The sequence below is a fragment of the Zingiber officinale genome, chromosome 1A (genome assembly GCF_018446385.1).
Source record: "Zingiber officinale cultivar Zhangliang chromosome 1A, Zo_v1.1, whole genome shotgun sequence".
NCBI lineage: Eukaryota > Viridiplantae > Streptophyta > Magnoliopsida > Zingiberales > Zingiberaceae > Zingiber > Zingiber officinale.
Window position 1 is genome coordinate 75,965,145 of NC_055987.1, and position 20,928 is coordinate 75,986,072.

A 20,928-nucleotide genomic window follows, 5' to 3' on the forward strand; every position below is an offset into this window, starting at 1 on the left:
TTTAGATTTTGCAGCACTTTCCTTTACCTGTTTGAAAGAAGAAGAAGAAGAAGAAGAAGAAGCAGGAGGAGGAAAAAACAAAAACAGTCTCTCCTCCGCCACGATGGGCTCTGCAACGGTCCTCGCATCACTCTGCAATGGGGGTGCCGCAAGCGCCTCCGCCGCATCAAGGTCAGGGACAAAGGATCCGCCGCAAAATCTGGCGTCCGGAGGGGAATCGCGTCTCAGAATGTCTGCCGCATCGCAGATCAAGAGTCCCCCCTGCACCCGCCTCTTTATCCCCTCAGGTAATAGATCGGAGGTTGATCCAGAAAAGTTAGGGTTTGATCTAGTTTGAGGTGTCGCCGGTGAGATATGGAAGTAACCATTGCTCGGATTTATCCACAGGAGGTCGGAATCGACCGGGAGCGAGAACCATAACTCCCGATCTATCTCGTCGTCGTCGGATAAGGATGACCGTTGCTACACGACCAGGGGATCGGCGGCGTTGGTATGCGAGGGCGAGAACGCCGACGAAAGAGCCTCGACAGCCTCTCTACCTCGATTCTTCGTTTCGCTGTCGAACAAGGAGAAGGAGGAGGACTTCATGGTGATGAAGGGGTGCAAGCTGCCGCAGCAACCCAAGAAGAGATCCAAATTCGTCCAAAAATGCATACTCGTACGCTTCCATTCCCTCCAAAAATCTTATTTTTAAGATCAAACAGTCGAAAAAACTGATTTTTTTCCTCTAATTTTTTTGACAGACTCGATCTAGTTGGTGAGTCCTGGAGCATGGCTGTCAGATCTCTCACAGGAGAGGTATGTAGTCAGGGAGAAGAAGGGATCAAGAAAGGTAGAAATTCTCTCTACCTTCGACCAATTTGCTAGTCTCGTTCCTGCATCCCATTCACATCTCATGTTCTTTTGTTTCCTGTTCCATAATTCGCAGAGGAGAAGAGGATTAAAGGCCATGTCCATGGAGAGTGATTCAGAATGAAGCAAAAGGGAGAGGTAATACTAATTGCTATCATTGATTATGATCGAATTGGAATTTTTCAGACTGAAATTTAATGGTTTGACTTCCTGTTCTTACTTCAATCTCATGTAGATGCCCGAGTTGGGAAGCTTTTAGAACAAGTGAAATGAGTTCAAGCTTGTATCAATCAGACTTTGAACAATATTTTGTGGATAACTTTCTTGTTGTTGCAAGGATTGCACTCAATCTATATCTAGCATTGAGATAGATAAGGTATTCTAGAGCACCTCAAAATTAATTTTCTTGAAGATAACAATTCTTGATTTATTCATTAATTTTCTAACTAAAAGAGTTTAGTCAATCTTATCCCGATTTAATCCGTCAATTTGTTAGGACCAAAAGTAGCTAGAGGGGGGGTGAATAGCTTTGCGTGTGCTCGTCGTGCTTCATTGCTTGTTTCTTCGAAGTGATGCGCAGCGGAATACAAAGAAACAAACTACAACAATGCTAACAATAGACTTGGTATCCACCTCACAAGAGGTGACTAGTCCAAGGATCCACGCACACACACACACCTCCACTAATAAACACTCCTTTTCGGTAACTACCGAAGGCGGAGAAGCCCTACAAGACTCTCAATACAAGTAGAAGAAAGGGTAGTAAAGAATAAGCAAAAGCTTACAAGAGATGCAGTAAAAACCCTAGCTTCTTCTTCTTCTCGTTGCAACTCGCCTCTTGACTTGGATGAACCTCCAAGAACCTTCAAGAACTGGCGGTGAGGAGCTTAGAGAGGCTGTGGAGGAGCTGGAATGAATCGGAGAAGTTGGTGAAGTTCTACCGCAGCTATAAACGATGTCAACGGTCGGATCCCGATCGATTCAATGTTCCCAATCGATCGGGAGGCTTTGGATCGATCCACGGATCGATCCAGCGCCTATCGCGAAGCGCTGGATCGATCCACGGATCGATCCGGCGCTTATCGTGAAGCAGCAGCGTCCCAATCGATCCACCGATCGATTGGGACCTCTGATCGATCCACGGATCGATCCGCTTTCTGTTCGCTGGGATCGTCGGATCGATCATCCAGACGATCCGGATCGATCCACCGATCGATCCGGGCTGGATCGATCCACTGATCGATCCAGCACTTGGTTTTTGTCCAAAACCAAGTCCTAAACCTCCCAAACCAACATCCGGTCAACCTTGACCTGTTGGTATGTCATGCCTAGCATCTAGTCACTCCCTTGACCTGCTAGGACTCCCTTACCAAGTGTCCGGTCAATCCCTTTGACCCACTTGGACTTTTCTCTGTGCCAAGTATCCGGTCAATCCCTTTGACCTACTTGGACTTTTCTTTCATGCCAAGTATCCAGTCAATCCTTTGACCTACTTGGACTTCCCAGCACCAGATGTCCGATCATCCTTGATCCATCTGGATTTTCCCTTGCCTGGCTTCACTCACCAGGACTTTCACCTAGCTTCACTCACTAGGGTTTTCATCTGCCTAGCTTCACTCACTAGGACTTTCACCTGGCTTCACTCACCAGGATTTCCATCTGCCTAGCTTCACTCACTAGGACTTCCTTCTGCCTGGCTTCACTCACCAGGACTTCCTTCTGCCTGGCTTCACTCACCAGGACTTTTCTTCTGCCTGGCTTCACTCACCAGGACTTTCATTTTGCCTAACATCCCAGTTAGGACTTCCCAGTCAAGTATCCAGTCAACCTTGACCTACTTGACTCTTCTTCAATCAATATCTTATTGTCAAACATCTAAACCCAAACCAAGACTCAGCTTGGTTACCCAGGTCAACCTTGACCTGAGGGATATTGCACCAACAATCTCCCCCTTTTTGATGTTTGACAATACCACAATAACACTTACAATCCCATATGTAAGTTAGGCTAATCCCATAGCCTCCTTCTTCATGCCACTAGGTAATGAAAGCATAAATTAAGCTCTTCATTCTCCCCCTAAGAGGGCAAACTCCCTCTAGGTAATGAAAGCCTAACTTACTCCCTTTCATGAGTCCTTTCATTCTCCCCCTATGACCTTCCCATAGGTAATGAAGGACTAAGCTTAACCATACATTCTCCCCCTATTGGCACACATCAACCCATCGTTGGACACACATCAACCTATGCTCCAATTCTGGGCACACTTCAACAAGTCCATTTGTTGAAGACTCTCCCCCTGAAGAGTTGCTCATCGTTGTTCACAACATCACTCGTTGTGATCAACACGATAATGAAGGTCCCATACCCTTCATTTGTCCTTAACTTCTTCCTCAATGTAGACAACTACCCAACCTTGAGCATTATCTACCACATGAGTGTCCACTTGAAATAATGAGGATATCCACTCCCCATTTCTCCCCATTTCAAGTTTAAATGCTCAACCTTGAGCAAGTTCACAATGAAGGTTAACCACCTTCCAAGGTTCATGAAAAATAACTTTCATGTCTTTAAAGAGTCCCTCCCCCTAAAGACATGGTGGTAACTTCTGTCATTGCACCAACAATGACTTGGAATCCCTAAAACATTAGGAAACCCAAATTTGGAAGTTTTGAGGTTCAAATATTCAAAATTTGAAACAACCTCAACCTAAACTTCTACTTAGTCTTCGTTAACCAATCCATCCTTGTTTTCAACATGAAAACACCCTTTGTATGTATACAAATGTATTTAAGGGGTTTGAAATGGTTACCTAGACTCAAAGAGGTTCAAAGATGCTGAAATCAGGCCTTCCCAGCCAAAATCAGCAACTTGGATCGATTGGAGTTGGGTTCCAATCGATTGAACCTTTCTGAATCGATCCACGGATCGATTCAGACTCCTTGGATCGATCGGCTGATCGATCCAGCGAGCTTCTGCTCGCAGGAATTGCCATTTGAATCGATCCATGGAACTCCAATCGATCCATGGATCGATCGGAGCTCGATAGTTGCTGAAATTCCATTTCAGTCAACTGAAACCCCTAGAAAATTCTACAAAAATTCAAAAATTATGAAATTTCGTGTAGACATTATTTAGGGCATACTTAATCATGGAAAAATATCTTTCTATGAAAATACATCATATTTTCAAAGATTGACACAAACTTGAAAACTTGCAAAAACTTTAGTGTTTTTCTTCAAGTTTGTGTCTAACTATTCAATGGTGATTACTATCAAAAGATAGCCTTCACCAAGGTTTTCCAAAAACATTTTAAAAACATTTTCAAAACCAATATCCCATCATGTTCCTTGGGCATAATGCACATGACTTGTACATTAGCTTTCCCAATGATGGGAAAACACATAACTATGTGTTTTGATGAATTTAAAACTCAAAGGAATGCACTAAATCAACATCTTGAGCTTTGTTCATCATCCTAACATCTCACTTGTATATAATATGCACTAAAACACATACAAGTCACCTTAGAGGTCTTTGTGAGATGTAAAATTTGGTTTTGCCCTATTCTAGGGATCATGCATATCTATCTAGGCATTTTAGAGATATTAGACATCCACCCAGGATGTCACTTGTCAATAAGTGTCGTTAGATGCCACTTGTCCTTAATTACAAGGAATTAAACTTAATGCATGATTATGTTATGGCATACATCAAAAGAAAATAATTTTCAAAAGAAAATATCCTATTGCTACATGATGTATGAATGCCATGACATGGTATTTTTTGGATTTTTCATAATAAAACATGAATGTAAAAATAGACATGATGTCATGGCATATGATGGGCAAACAATCATGGCAAGATTTAGCATAAATAAAATATACCTAGATTAACTATCTAAGTATCCTTAAAGTCTTAGCTAAACTTACACCTTAAACCTAGATTGCCCTAAAGTGCTTCAAGAAAATGCCAAAGCCTAAGTTTGCATTTCTTATTCCCTTGATTAATTTATGCCAATTAAAATAAACATGTCCTCAAATGTTGGCATATTCCATTTTTCCTCAAGAGTAGCACTTTTAAATTTAAGGCCCGGATTGCCTTAAATTGCCTAAGAACATACCAAAAACCCAACTTGATAGTTCTTATTAATTTTCCAATATGTGCCATTTAAAATTAAAATCAATTCTTCCACCATTAGGCACATTTTACTCTTTCAAGGAGTAATCAATAATTCCATTTCATTTTCAAAGGTTAACAAAAACCTTGAAAATGCTCCTTGAGTGTCAATTTCCTCAAAGTTGGGTTAACTACCCTTCTAATCGGAGTTGACACTCTCTAACCCATCTATGGGGTAGAGAAGATGCTCCTAGGAACCCAACACCTATTGGTGCTCCTTGGATGCTCTAGGTACTCACTAGGGATAACTTCCCTAGATACCTTCCTAGTGACCTTGTTGGGCCTCTTAGAAGCCTTGGTCACATTTTCTAGGTCAACTCTAGGGATAACCTCCCTTGTGACCTTGTTTGTGACTTTCTTAGACTTCTTAGAAGTCTTAGTCACATTTATTGCAAAAATACTCTTAGGGATGACTTCCCTAGTATTTTTGGCTTGACCACTAGACCTAGGGTTTGTTCCATAACTATATGGAACTCTATGGTAAGAGGGCACATCCTTCTTAGCCTTTGGTTTGTATCCCAAACCTCTATGGCCATTGGATGGCGTTTGTACCCCTAAACCTAGGTTATGCTCATTTTGCCCTAATAGGATATTTTCCATCCTTTTTAGGGTCTTTTCAATTTTATCAAGTCTTGACCTCAAGACTTGATTTTCCATCACTAAGTCCTTAGTTTTTGGTTTTCCATTAAGTTCATGAGCATTTTTGTTTCTAGGCTTGTATCTTACATCCTTAGAGTTATCGCCTAGGTTTTTACCTACATTCCTAGCCTTTGGGATAGTAGTTTTGGCATGTAGGGCCACATGCTTTTCCTTAAAGCCCTCATGCTTCCTATTCTTATGGTAAATCGCATTAAGATGATAAAAATTTGACCTAGCATGCTTTTTACCATTTTGCAAGGGAATAGGCTCAATGAATGTTACCTTCTTCTTTACCTTGGAGGCTCCCCCTTGACTAGTGCCTCCTTGAGCCTTGACCATCTTCTTCCCCTTGGGGAATTGACTTCGGTAATGCCCTTTTTGTTGACACAAGAAGCACACAATGTGCTCCTTGCTCTTCTTTGTCCCGGGGGTGGTCTCCTTGAGCTTCTCCTTGCCCTTTTGTGCCATTTGGCCCTTCTTCTTGGCCAAGTTGGGACACTTGCTCTTATAGTGCCCATGTTCCCTACACTCAAAACATATTATATGATTTTTATTATTAATTGAAATATTTATACCTTTGCTTGCAGGGGTGGCATCTTTTTCTTTGGATCCGGAGGTAGAAGCTTCCTCTTGATCGGACCTTGATTCTCCTCCATTTGATTTTTCTTGACTTGTGGAGGTAGAAGCTTCTTCCTCCTCTTCTTCTCTTGACTCGGATGTAGAAGCTTCTTCTTCTTCTTGATCCGGTGTCACCAAGGATTGCTCCCCCTCAATCCTAGAGGTGGAGGCTTCATCATCTTGAATATGAAACAAGGAGTATGCTCCCTCCTTGTTCCCTTCGTTGCATTCCCTTGAGGATGAAGCTTCTTGGATCTCCTCTTCTTCGGAGGTTGAGCATCTCTCAACCTCGGAGTCCTCCTCTTGGTCTTGATCCAATGAGTCGCCCTCTTTGGATTCTCCTTGATTTGATACAGTGGAGGGGATCTCATGAATTCTTGCCAATTTGCTCCAAAGCTCCTTGGCATCTTCAAACTCTCCAATTTGTTCCAAGATGTTGCTTGGCAATAAATTGACCAAAAGCTTGGTCACTTTGTCATTGGCCTCACATCTTTGAATTTGGTCTTTGCTCCACTTGCTCCTTTTGAGTACTTTGCCCTTGAAATTTGTGGGAGCTTCAAAACCTTCCATGAGAGCAAACCATTGCTCTATCTCCATCATAAGAAAATTTTTGATTCTTGATTTCCAAGAATCGAAGCTTGTAGATGAATATGGTGGAGGCACCCTTGTGTCAAATCCAAGTCCATCTTGGAATTGCATCTTGAAGTTGAGCTTGATAAAGTCTTGAACTTGAAGAATTTGCTTCAACTTCTTCACTCTCTAGCTTTTCTTGTTATGCTTGACCCTTCCGGCGATGATTCCGGTGAAGAGCGGCCTCGCTCTGATACCACTTGTTAGGACCAAAAGTAGCTAGAGGGGGGTGAATAGCTTTGCGTGTGCTCGTCGTGCTTCGTTGCTTGTTTCTTCGAAGTGATGCGCAGCGGAATACAAAGAAACAAACTACAACAATGCTAACAATAGACTTGGTATCCACCTCACAAGAGGTGACTAGTCCAAGGATCCACGCACACACACACACCTCCACTAATAAACACTCCTTTTCGGTAACTACCGAAGGCGGAGAAGCCCTACAAGACTCTCAATACAAGTAGAAGAAAGGGTAGTAAAGAATAAGCAAAAGCTTACAAGAGATGCAGTAAAAACCCTAGCTTCTTCTTCTTCTCGTTGCAACTCGCCTCTTGACTTGGATGAACCTCCAAGAACCTTCAAGAACTGGCGGTGAGGAGCTTAGAGAGTGCTGGGGAGGAGCTGTGATGAATCTGGAATGAATCGGTGAAGTTCTGCCGCAGCCATCGAACGCCTGCAGCTATAAACGATGTCAACGGTCGGATCCCGATCGATTCGAATGTTCCCAATCGATCGGGGAGGCTTTGGATCGATCCACGGATCGATCCAGAGCGCCTCTGTGCTCTGGAAACGCGCCTGGATCGATCCACGGATCGATCCAGCGCTTATCGCGCGAAGCAGCCGCGTCCCAATCGATCCACTGATCGATTGGGACCTCTGGATCGATCCACGGATCGATCCAGAAGCTTTCTGTTCGCTGGGATAGGTCTGGATCGATCCACTGATCGATCCAGCACTTGGTTTTTGTCCAAAACCAAGTCCTAAACCTCCCAAACCAACATCCGGTCAACCTTGACCTGTTGGTATGTCATGCCTAGCATCTAGTCACTCCCTTGACCTGCTAGGACTCCCTTACCAAGTGTCCGGTCAATCCTTTGACCCACTTGGACTTTTCTCTGTGCCAAGTATCCGGTCAATCCCTTTGACCTACTTGGACTTTTCTTTCATGCCAAGTATCCAGTCAATCCTTTGACCTACTTGGACTTCTCAGCACCAGATGTCAGATCATCCTTGATCCATCTGGATTTTCCTTGCCTTCACTCACCAGGACTTTCACCTAGCTTCACTCACTAGGGTTTTCATCTGTCTAGCTTCACTCACTAGGACTTTCACCTGGCTTCACTCACCAGGATTTCCATCTGCCTAGCTTCACTCACTAGGACTTCCTTCTGCCTGGCTTCACTCACCAGGACTTCCTTCTGCCTGGCTTCACTCACCAGGACTTTTCTTCTGCCTGGCTTCACTCACCAGGACTTTCATTTTGCCTAACATCCCAGTTAGGACTTCCCAGTCAAGTATCCAGTCAACCTTGACCTACTTGACTCTTCTTCAATCAATATCTTATTGTCAAACATCTAAACCCAAACCAAGACTCAGCTTGGTTACCCAGGTCAACCTTGACCTGAGGGATATTGCACCAACACAATTAATAACTAACTGTTGTTGGATGTTTTTTAATTTGATTAAATCAAGATGATAAATAATATCACGAGCCCCATACTTGAGTCGCCAGTATTCTTCAGTGAACAGGCAGGTATTTGTGTGGGTTTTCTGGAGCGGGTGTGAATAATGTGATTTCGGCGGAAATCAACGTTGATTCATCTGGAAAATCAACGAGCTTCCACGGATGTCTAATCTACTTGGAAAATATGTATGATGTTCTTTTACTTGTTTGGCAAAGAAAAACGTGAAATGCTTTTCCCCTAGTGCTTGCTATGATTTTTTGATACAAACCGGATGTTATGCTTTTGTTACAATGATTTTTTTGATACAAACCGGATGTTATGCTTTTGTTACAAACCAGATACTAGTTGGAGACTAAATGATTGCCTAAGAAGAAAGGAATTAGAGATTAGGAGTTGCAGTGAGTAGAGTAGCTGGATAAGCTATCTTAAATGGTAACCTTAGGATTAAAGGATTGATTACATTTTTTGAACCTGCTCAACTTCCTCTAAATCTAACACATTGATACTCGAATTTAACTTAAGCTATTAAGATAAATGGGTAATCAAACCTAAAGGGTACCCATTACCATATTTAGCTATACCAATGAATTTCAAGTTCAACTAAAAGTAAGAGTGAGTGTCAATATGCCTGTGGGAATTTACTAGAATCTACTCCTACATGAAGCAAATGAATAAAAACTACAAGTAAAGTTTACCTACCCTGTTACTACAAGTAAAGATTGCATAGTATGGCTTTGGGTTACTTCTATGATCAGGTTCGGCTCTATATATTTATCATGTATGGCTTTGGGTTCCTTCCTCCTCGTGTTATAACATTTGAGCAGCAACATCAACATTTTAGTGAGTCATGATCCTGTGTATCTTGGGCATGTTCAATTATGCAGCGATTTTATTATTACATGTATTTCTGCACATAACTATTTTTTTTCTTTACGTTTCATCTCACTTATTTTAACAACTAAATTGTGTACAACTTTGTTGGACCAGCATGTACCTTCTGCGTCAGAAGTTTCATGATTTAAATCTATTCCTCATATGCTAGTCTTCCTAATCATTTGTGTTTTGGTGAACTTCTTGATGCTAATTATGAAGCCATTTCTGTTGGACTAACTACAATTTAACAACTTTCATTATGCACTTAGTATGTATATGATATGAGTTACTTATGAAGTATACAATAATCTTTTGTAGAGTATTTTGTTCTTCTTGAAAAATTTTAAGATACTGTAAAGTGCAATTGAATGTCTTTTCTGCATAATGTAGCAAGTTTTCTATAGTAAATCCAACATATATGAAAAGCTGATTAACTTATTTTAACCTTCCCGATCAACTTGTTTCAATTAGACATAATAGGGTTTAGTCTATAATATTTCTAAACTATTGAAAAGTTATAACTGTTTTCAAAATTTTTATGCCTTGTGACTTTCTGTGTTAAAACTAATAAAGTTTGCATTGAACTAAAGGTGAAGCATATGGGGCTTCTGTTTGGAAGATTCCTGAGCTCTATGGACAGTCGAATGCCCCACAACTCGAACAATTGGTCTCCCTTGACAAGCATTCTTTTAAGATCAAGTGGTAATCTCATTTTGGCATGTTTGTGTTTTCTAGTTTTTGCTGATATTAAAAGAAAAGAAGATACTTGGGCTCCAAGCACCTTTTAATGACTCCTTATTGGTATGCTTGTCAGCGTCCTTTGGTGGCCATCTGGGAAGCATGATTGGCTAATCAGCATTGATGAAGGAAATCTTTTCCTTTGGAGTATAGATTCGTCCAATAAAGTAGCCAAGGTAAGCTCCTTAAAGAACCTTCTATTATCTTTAGAAAGACTAATGGTTGTGCTATTAGGTTCCTTTGTGATATGAATGATAAACCTTGTAATGTGATAGTTGTCTATTGCTTTAGGTTTATATTAGTATATTTCAGCTGATTGTAAAATTTTGAATCTGTTATATAGAAAAAAATTATGAGAAGACAATTCTAAAGCTTTACAAATTTATTTGTCAACTCATAATGTTGATGCTTTAAGCAGATTTAGTTTTGGTTTGCAGAAGCATCAGGTGCATGGTTTATAGTTTAAGGTATGAAGCATATACAACTTTCCAAGTTCTTGGCCATGGAAAATTAGATCACTCTTGCTGATAGGTGAATTACAAACACTTGACTTTGCAAGTAAGCAAGTAGCTGACTTACCTGGGCCCTCTTTTAAATTTTTTTATTAGATTTGTAGTTTGTGTATGCTATATTTCAGATAGTTTTTTTCCATTTTTCCTTGTTGAACATTCTTTTGATATGTATGTTATATTTTATTTATTTACATATAATTTTATTCATTGTTTCTAAAAGCCAACCAATATACTCTTTTACATAAAACCCTTAAATTAGACCTCATTTTGAAAAGCTTTCTATTAAGACCACAATAAACTTTCTTTCACATTAGGAAGCCCTATCAAACTGGGCAATGAAGGGGTTGCTGGCTTATTTATATGTATTATAGATGCGATCATGAAGTTTCATCAGTTGAAAATTTGAAATTCTGGTCACCAAAATGGAATTAGATTTTCTGTACTTTATTTGTTTGATTTCCTGATCATCTGAATTCCACGGACAGCTAAATCTGAAGAGGGAATTGGATTAAGGAGTTGAAAGTGAAAAGGATAGCGTGCTGGTTTTCCATTGCGGATTGACAGTAGGACCTAGAATCAAATAACTTGGTGCCTAACCGCCTTATATACCAAGTATAAATTTTATTCTTTATTACTCATATCAATTTTATTATTTAAGAAGGCAGCTGTCTTCTTGCCGCATTCCTTGCTGCTGTGGTTGGTAGCAGAAATCACAGAAAATAGGGGGCTTAGTGCAGGATATTCAGGATACTAAGATGGCATCAGAGGTAGTACAATAAATAGTATATCTCTTCATCAGAGGTAGCTTTGTTCTTCTATGCTTCCTTCACTGGATTTGTTGTGTAGTCATATTTCTTTGTTCAACCATTATCATGCCTAGTAAGTTGTTGTATGATGCTGTCGGTTCTTATCAATCTGTACACTTGAATTAGAAGGAGCAAATTATCTATGTTATATTCTAAGCAGCATATACTAAGTGTCATATATGAAAGTTTTAGATTCTATGTTATATTCGTTATCTTCCACAGCAACCTTTAAAAACTTAGTATTCTATTTTATTTGATACATGTACACATTTGTTTTAGTTATTTGACATATGGTTGATTTATGTGTTTTTACAGTTTACAAATCTCAAGTACTCCAGAGTTGAAATTGATGAAGTGCGGTTCGAGTGGGCTGAATGCATGCTAGATTACATTTGAAGTGTGGTTCTACCTTGATGTGTTAAAAGAATGTTCTACCTTGATTTTGATATCTATTAGCTAGCTTTTGATGTAAAAAGAATGTTTGGGTATTTTATGGATACTGTTGTAAGAAGATTATTTATATAATTTGTGAATATTTGTGTATTTTATGGATATTGTTTAATGAAGAATATTTGTATAATTTGTGAATATTTGTGTTTTTTTTTATTATTGTCGGTTTTTCATTATTTCGGAAATCAAATTTGTGATGTTAAAAAATATACATATAACATCGGTTTTCCACCGCTGCAAAACCGGTGTTATTAACTAATATTACATCGGTCATTTACCGCTGCCAAAACTGGTGTTATTAACATACAATATTACATCGGTTTTACACCGTTGATGAAACGGTGTTGTTAAGTGATACTACACCGGTTAATAATCGATTCGAAGACCAATGTCGTTAAGTGATACTACACCGGTTTTAACCCGATGTCTAAAATGGCAGACTTTTAACATCGGCTTCATAGACATCGGTCGAAAATGAAATAGACACCGGTGGAAAACCGATGTCTATGAGGGTTTTTGTTGTAGTGAATTGATAAGAGTACAATAAGTGTTACAATTAAATGTACTAAAATGTATACCGACAACAAGAGATGAAGAAAAAAGAAGCTCCGGGTCGTTGGGAGGTTGTCGCAGCACTTCGGGTCGTGTCGTTAGCAGTTTGTCGCAGAAGGATTGCTTGGATTGAGTTGTTTTAAGTGCTGCCTCGAACCTCTCTTTTATATTGTGCTGGAGGCGCCTCCAAGTCTGTCCAAGGCGCCTCCAGCCCGACGAGTCGCACGGGTGAATCAGCACAGACCAGGTCAAACATTATCTGGTTCAAGGCGCCTTCAAGCCTCATCAAGGCGTCTTCCAGCCTTGGTCTGATGCGCCTTCCGTCCCAATTAAGGCGCCTCCGGCTCCTCCGGACAGGTGGCTTCCGCTTGCACCCGAGGCGCCTCCAAGCTTCATGGAGGCACCTCGGACATTGTTCCTCCGAGGCTAAACTCTAGTTTTTGGCCCTGCAAAACATGTTAGTCTACAAACACATCCTGCATTACCAAGTTAGCACAGATATTAATCAATATAATATTCTGACAGTTTTCGGACTGTCCGGGTCTGACTTCGAATTTTCGACCTATAAAGCTAGGTCGACCCGACGCCTACTGTTCCCTCTGCTGGGAACGTGTCCTCACCTACTCCACTTAGGAGATTTACCTGTTGCCAGTACAATCCTCTAGATCGACTGGACTTTTGCTCGGCGCTCGATGCTTCTGGACTTTCTGCTGGTCTTCCACTTCCCGGCTCGTCCAGTCTTCCACCTGGTTCGCGACACCAGGACTTTCCTCCTAGGGTTATCACCCCCTAGAACTTTTGCCTGAAGCCCTCGGCGCACCAAGACTTTTCACATAGGGCTAACGCCCCCTATGACCTAGGGTTACCACCCCATAGGGGTTTCCACCTGCCTAACCGCAGCTAGGACTTTTGCCTAAGTACCACTTAGGACTTCCTGCAAGCTCCATGAACCTTGTTAGATAACAACATAACCTTAACTTTGAATTCCTTTGCCATTTTCAAAACAATGGTTCGATCGTCGGATGCTTCCCGCACCAACAATAACTAGTAATTTTCTTTCGCATCATGCTAGTTATTTTTCTTTGTTAGAATTCCAAACACAAGAGGCATTAGATTCTAGTTTTTCGGATTTGCTATTCAAGTTTGTGTTTTTGTTTTTCGTTTTTGTGATTCGATTGTTCTTTTTTGTTAAACCTAGAGTTATATAAGGAAATTAAATATTAGCTTTCCTTAAAAGACTTTGTCTAGGAAGTGGTGGTTGCTCCTACATCCAAGAAGGACTTGTGCCTCGTCATGTTTAACCTGGAAGCCAATATTGGAAATTAATTTTTAATGAAATTTATAACGTAGGTGGATTTGAATCAATAGTGTTAAGTTCATCTTGTGATTCAAATCTAAACCATTAAGAACAGATAAATTAAATTTGGAATCAATGATGTTAAGTTCCGTCTGCGATTCCTAATTTAACTCCTAAAGAACACAATAGGTTATTTAGGAAAGGTTCGACACTTGTATAAAATTTTTGTACAGTGGAACTGGTACGATTTTCTAGGACTAACCAACATGATCTTAGTGAATTCTTACGATAACAATAACGCTCACCTAAAAATTAGGGTGTTGAAGCTCAAAGCACCCCTAACATGCATTCCATCGAACACCCACCGGGCCAAGTCGACGTCTCCACACTTCCCGTGCATATCAACGAGTGTTGTGGAAACAAAGATATGGGAGCTGCAACTAAAGATGAGCATGTCCTCGTGGATCCTCCGGCCCTCGTCGACGTCCCTCACGCAGTGCAATTCGGGAGGACGAAGGTTAAGGTGAACTCGTTGGGGCAAATGCCGAGGGAGAACATCCAGTGCACACGTCGATGGCTAAGCAGAAGCGGCCGCTATGAGCATAGAACTTGATGGCCTCGTTCCACAGGAAGAGTGGAGGAGTGTTGGGGAAGGAAGTGAGGATGCTTTGCGCGGCCGGGAGGAGTGAGGCGGACAGGTAGGTGTGGGTGAGGCTGGTGAGGAGGAATGGGTGGTGGAAATAGGCAGATTTTGGGCGAGGATGAGCTTGACAGGATTGAGGGTTAGGATTAGGTTTCTTTTTCGTGGAATGATTATGTATTTTAATTTGTTAAGTGTGAAAAAAAATAAATAAAGGTTTAGAAAGAAGCTATATGTAGAAGAAATAATTAATATATTTTAAATATATATATATATATATATATATATATATATATATATATATATATATATATATATATATATATATATATATATATATATATAACAATAATTTTTAAATAATATTGTACCCTAAAAAAGACGGTACTTTTAAAATATCATTATCATAAATATTAAAAACAGACTCTCATAGATAATACTTTTAAAAAAGTATTATCTTGACAAAAAGATCATTAATGAATAACGGTTATTTAAAAAAGTACTGCATTTAATAAGAAAAAAAAATATAGGCATAGATATAGAGAATGATTATATATGCACCAAAATATGTCCACGTACTAGTAGATAATTCAAACAGCATTCTTGTGGAAGTTGGATTTTGAGGAAGATTGGGTACCTAGCCATATCCTTCATGATACATCATGTGTGGAAGGCTAAGAATCATTGCAATTCGGCGAGGGACACTTGGACATGGACGAGATTTTGTGTATACGATTGCATGTATTTAGGTCTTTGAATTTTTTACTCAGACTTATATCTGACTTGATATCTATCAGATATGATTAAACTGAAATACACTAATATTATATATTTTTCATATATAATACATACTTTACTTATAAAAAATTGATAAAATGTAATATGTAGTGGAGACACTATAAAACCAGTGGACATAGTATTCAAGAACGTGGCAATGATTGGGTTAGGTTTAGACTTTGTGTCTAATTTTTTGAGCGTATAAAGGTGCTTCAACTTAGTGAGTTTAACCTGCTAAATTTAGTCACGGAAACGATGGAGGGCCATTTTAATTACAAATAAAAAAGGCACATCTCTTTAATTTTTTCTTCTCATTATTAACTACGTGAAGATTCAAAAATTTTGGATTTTTCATTTTTTCACCGTCCCGTGGAACTATCGTTCAAATACATGTATGTCTAAGGTTCATTGTGTAAAAACTATTTTCTATTAATTATTCCCTTCTATCGCCATTCATAATCAATCCTTTTCTTCAAACCTGTAAGAGGAACGGGATCGTTCTATTCTACGATCTCCGTCCTTTTCTATCTTTCCATGCATGTCTCGTAATCGTTTTATTATGTCTCTTTCCGAAGTTCACGTGTTCGTTGTCGATTCATCTCTCGCACAGATTGCTAAATTAGTTGATGCATCTCTTCGTTAGTATTTCTTTCTCCATATCTGGAATACGCAACTCAAGGATCAAGAGCCCTCATAGTCAGCAATCGTTTTGTTCTTCTGGTGTGATTCTGTGAAACTGATGCAAAATTTAAATCTTTGTGCGAATTTTTCTTGCTTTTGTACGAAGTAGCGCTTCAAACTTTCAAAGTTATATCAATATATCTTGGAAGAAAGGATTGCATTAGTATTGCTATGCCACAAAGGCTGTCACTCGCTGAATATATATATATATGTTTCCCCCGTTTATTTTGAGCCTTCTAGGAATCGAATTGGTAGCTTTATAAATAACATCAGTTGTTTTTCTGATCTGTTGGTGTTGGTATCTGCTATTTGATTCCAATGGATTGGCGTTCTTATTGAGTCAATCAAAATTTTGGTTCCGTTTTAGGGATTCTATTCCGACGTCAAGATGTCGTCTGCTTTGCCGACGGTTCCCACCTCTGCCCGCAGCATGCTTGAAGAAATGTTGGCTGCCCTCAAATTGAGGGATGAAAAGCCTAAGGATGTCCCACCGTCATTGCCCTCCCGACCCACCTTGAAACGGAGGCCGCCCTCAACAAAGAATAAAAAATTTAAGATTGAAAGCGACCTTGCTGAATTTTCATCCGAGGAACCTGCTGATGTAACGGTGGTGAAGGCAAGGCCGGATTTGTCGGAACCAAGAAATGGCATCATTTTATCAAATAGGCCGGACGAACAGGATTCTCAAGAATCAGATTCCTATGAGGAAGCTCATTTCGTTGAAGAGGTACGTAATTCTGATGGCTTTAATCCTTAAAAATGACAAGACATCTTATTCCACATGAATAAGCTTTGATTTATTCAAAAGTTGACTTTTTTTTCCTTGGCCTTTTAGCATTGTGCAAACTGCATAAAATTTTATTATCAAACGTACTTCATGAGTTTTAGATTTTTGTTCTAATGTAAAGGGATTTACCATGAATGTGGGATATGTTTCGACCATTTTGTTTAACCCAATGTCCATGCATTTTTCACAATGCATGAATTTACTGAACTGAGATATTGATAAGAACTAGACTTTAAAATTAAAGGATGAAAAATTTACTTTGTATTCATATCAGTAAAATGCTAGTGAATTTCTAGAGGATTAACTTAGTGCAAATGTTTTATACGTTGATTTCTCTCTTATTCTTTGGCGTGTACCAAAGGGATTGGACTTTGAAGCAAGAAGCAATACAGTTCTGCCTCATTGATAATTACTTATGAACATATTGGTGCATAACAAGAATGAAATATTTTTGGAGTTCATATAGTTAAATGTTGATATATTTTGCAAGACATGGATCTTGTTTGCTCATTTTAAATAAATTTATGCAAGATATAGCCTATAGAGTATCTAACTTAAAGTTTCTCATCTACAATCAATATGGCAGGCTTTGGTGGATGACGCTTCAAGATTAGAAGAGCTTGAGAAGTTGGTTACATCTATAAAGGAAGAATTGAGACAAAAAGAGGAGGAGAACATTGCATTGCTTGCACAAGTTCAGGAGTATCAAAAGAACTGGTCATTGTGTGAGGAAAAAATCCACTCGATGGAGGATCTGTATCAGAAACAGATACAGACTCTCACGGTGAGACTTGATTAAATTGCAAAATATTTTTACCTCATCCTATAACTTTTTGATATGGCAATCAAATAGTTTACGGAGAATGCTAACTTTCTTTTCATTATTTTGAGACAACAAAAATTGTGTTCTCGAGTAATCTAATTAAACTGTATTATTCAAACATCAAATCGCCATTGAAGGTGATACTTCTAGAAATTAGTTTCTCTTTTATACAATATATTATTGATTCTTTCTACCTTCCCAAAGTTGAAAGTGGTGGAGACGATAGAATGAATTGAAATTTGAACGGGGAAAGGATGTGCAAATTTAAGCCGGGTGAATGAATTTTCCATCCCTAACGGAAAACCGTTATGGTTTTCTATCAAATAAATTCCTAATTCACCCTTTGGGATTCAAATCTTATGTAAAAAATTCTTGTTTAGACCGATTTTTTACTAATAAATTTATATTTAAAATCATCTCATTTGGAATTCTTTCCTCTATTAAAGTGCTCTAGAATTCTAAATTTTCATTGGCCCCCCCCTATGAATTCCTTCTAAAGCTTCATGCAATTTGTGCATATGCAATATGATATACAATTTTGATGTATACAAATGCTTGGTGATACAGATGAGCCTCGATGTAGTTCAGAAGAGCCTTCTAGCCAGCGACACTGCCAAGCAACTTGCTGGCGCAGGACCAAAACCTGATGCAACACCAAATAAAAATGTAGTGGGAAGGAATGTGGATTGCAAAGGTATTACTTGTCCTGTTTATCAGCTAGCAAAGGAGCTTGAGAAGCAGAAACAGATGTTTGAGGTTGAAGCAAGAGGGCTTGGTGATGTGAAGTCTGGGCAGACAGAGTATGCTAAGAAATCACTCGAAGAACTTCGAAAGTTGAAGGCCGTGTATGCATCTTGGAAGAAGGAATACAAGAAGCATTTGCATGAGACTAAGAAAGCACTGCTCAAGCTTAAAAAATCAGAAGGTGAGGAAACTCATAGAAGATGGTGGTGCCAGAGAAGAACTGCTAAAAGTAGGTTTTCAATGTGCTCTTCTTAATGGCTCAGAGGACCATGGTGGTAGTTGGCCATTGCCTATACATAGCCAAAGCATATTGGTCACCTGCCAATGCAGCGTTTGGAAAGGGTCAGTGTATGACAACTGTATACACAATTCATCCTGTGACTTTCAATGATTCTCTCTGTAACTTGCATCGGCAGTTGTTACGTTTGTCTTCGTACATGACTTGTATTCCTGGTCGTCATGTGTACTATGTATTTTGATCAATGATCGAATTCAAACATTTTGTGATTTTGTCAGGCGTCCCAAGCATTTTGGTAGAATTCAGCTAGTAGGCAACAACGCGGTTCAAGTGCAAATAATATAGAGAACTCAATACATCTTGCATAGTTAAACTTTTTAAGATTGAAATATTGAAAATAAAATAAAATAAAAAGTAAAGAGTATTAAAAAGTTTCTTTTTATATTTGGGAAAAACATTTCGGATCCTCATGCATGTAACGTTTGGTTGCTTACATAAAACTTCCGTGAAAGATCAAAACCCACCTAATTGTATTTTGAATACACTTAGCTCTTAAGTTTATTTATTTGTGCAAAATTTAGAAGGCAACCCTTATTCTCATTGTTGTCAAACAGCACCCAGAGGCGGATTTACATGGGGACTTGGGGGGGCCACGGCCCCCCCCAGTCCATGTGTAAATCCTGGATCAACCTTGCTTTTAGCTCTCTTCTAACGAGCAAAATTTGAAGAGACTCAAGCAGAGATATCTCTTCGAAATTGCCGTCCGGAGAAACCAGAAGTTGGTGGATCATGGTGAAGGTTTATCCGAACACTGAAGCATATTGCATAGCCAGTGGCATTGAGGTTGCTAATGACGAGAAAGATAAAAGTAGGGTGCTGATAGTGTGGAGGAAGTCTCTACTCTTCAGTTGCAGACTTGACAGACTCCATATCTTCTAGACTGGAGTGTTCCAAAGAATAAGATACAATGAATATTCAACAAAGGATAAACTAAACCAAAGAAAAACATTGACAGACTCTAGATCTGCTATTACAAAATTCAAGGAATGGAAATAGTGTATATATTGATGATAGGATGCCAAATAGAGGCATTTTGCGATCAACAAAGAGACCCCCTGAAAAACATCGAGCTCTGTTGGTCAACAGTGAAGAATTTATTGGGCTCTACAGGTGAAGTTGAGTAGGTGAAAGCTATATATATTTTTGTTTGATGGCAAATAGAGTAATAGATAAGGAGTACCTGCATATGAAGAATGCCACGAATGTGAGAGGAAAGCAATTCGAATACTCAGACGCTTCAACTTGATGTAGTAATTAGAGTACCTAATCAATTAATAAACCAATATTATGAATAGCAATAATGAAATGCAAAGCAATAGATGCTGAATAGATGTGAATGATCAAAAGGATGGCAAATTGAATTCTACCCTAACAAGTTCGCATGTAGCTCCGATGTGAAACAAGGACCGACAGCTTATTTCAATGTCACAATATTATTTCGAGATATTGATATCAAACTACCAATAGAAAATTTAGGTCACGGAGTTTTCTAAATATGTAATGAATTCTAAATTCTCCCACACAATCGACAATGAATATAGCGACACAAGTTTTGGCCCCCTCAATATTCAAATCCTGGATCCGCCCCTGACAGCACCCATTTTAGAAAAATGTTAAAAAGTCATTTTATTATATTTTTCATCTTGAAAATATCCCTTATTTCCGTGTTATTATAGGATCATGCATTGCAACTAGAAGAGGAAAGGATAAATAGGGTTTAGGATTCATGGATAATGTCTTTTAAGTAGCAATAAATGATTTACTCGTCCCTTCTGTCAACTCGTTTCTAGACCAACACGAAGGAGGTAAATCATGGATGATTACTAGCCATTAGTGCAGGTGGCCAAGGCATGGGGGAAGGCATGCTGTGACATGTCGAGTTTCGACCTCAAGACCTCAAATACCCCATGTTTTAATCATTGCACCGCCCTGAGGGGACTAGGGATGATGTCTTTTAAGAAGGTAGAAAAGGGGATTTAAATTTTAAAACTAAAGAATTTTGGTGCAATAACTAAGGATGTCCTTAAGATTTTAATTTAAAAGGTAGATAGTGTAAGCACTCTGTGTTAGTTTTGATGTGATCAACCAAGTCAAATTAGGTTTTGTGTGTTTGATCCTTGTGTCTAAGTGTACAGAAACTTAGGAACACAAGAAGTCGAGCGAAAAATGCAGCGGACGAGAAGGATGACATGGGAATCGAGTCGACGGGCTTGGTGCATCCGAGAGACGAGAAGTTGCAGAAGAGTACACCGGTGGAGCGAGAAGGACCCACTCGACGCTTCTGAGGGACGAGAAGTCAAAGTGAAAGACTGCTCAAGGAAAAAGTCATAGTTGGTTTCGAGTGAGCTCAACT

At 39.3% G+C, this 20,928-nt stretch overlaps 1 protein-coding gene and 2 long non-coding RNA genes across 3 annotated transcripts; 2 read left to right on the forward strand and 1 right to left on the reverse strand.

The window, feature by feature from the left end:
- The first annotated feature begins 638 nt into the window (after window positions 1-638).
- LOC122005502 lies at window positions 639-1,130 on the forward strand. The gene is made up of 4 exons (XR_006118408.1): window positions 639-658; window positions 755-832; window positions 929-990; window positions 1,088-1,130. It is a non-coding gene; the product is annotated as an uncharacterized LOC122005502 (long non-coding RNA).
- Window positions 1,131-15,790: 14,660 nt separating this feature from the next.
- On the forward strand, window positions 15,791-18,720 carry LOC122005508 (myosin-1-like). The gene is made up of 4 exons (XM_042560548.1): window positions 15,791-15,962; window positions 16,291-16,650; window positions 17,297-17,494; window positions 18,101-18,720. The coding sequence occupies exons 2-4, from the start codon at window positions 16,312-16,314 to the stop codon at window positions 18,530-18,532; spliced, it is 969 nt and encodes a 322-aa protein (XP_042416482.1). The 5' UTR covers window positions 15,791-15,962; window positions 16,291-16,311; the 3' UTR covers window positions 18,533-18,720.
- A 703-nt stretch (window positions 18,721-19,423) lies between these two features.
- Window positions 19,424-20,160, reverse strand: LOC122005516. Its single transcript, XR_006118414.1, has 2 exons — window positions 19,756-20,160; window positions 19,424-19,455 (listed from the first exon to the last, which is right to left on the reverse strand). It is a non-coding gene; the product is annotated as an uncharacterized LOC122005516 (long non-coding RNA).
- Between the last annotated feature and the right edge of the window lie 768 nt (window positions 20,161-20,928).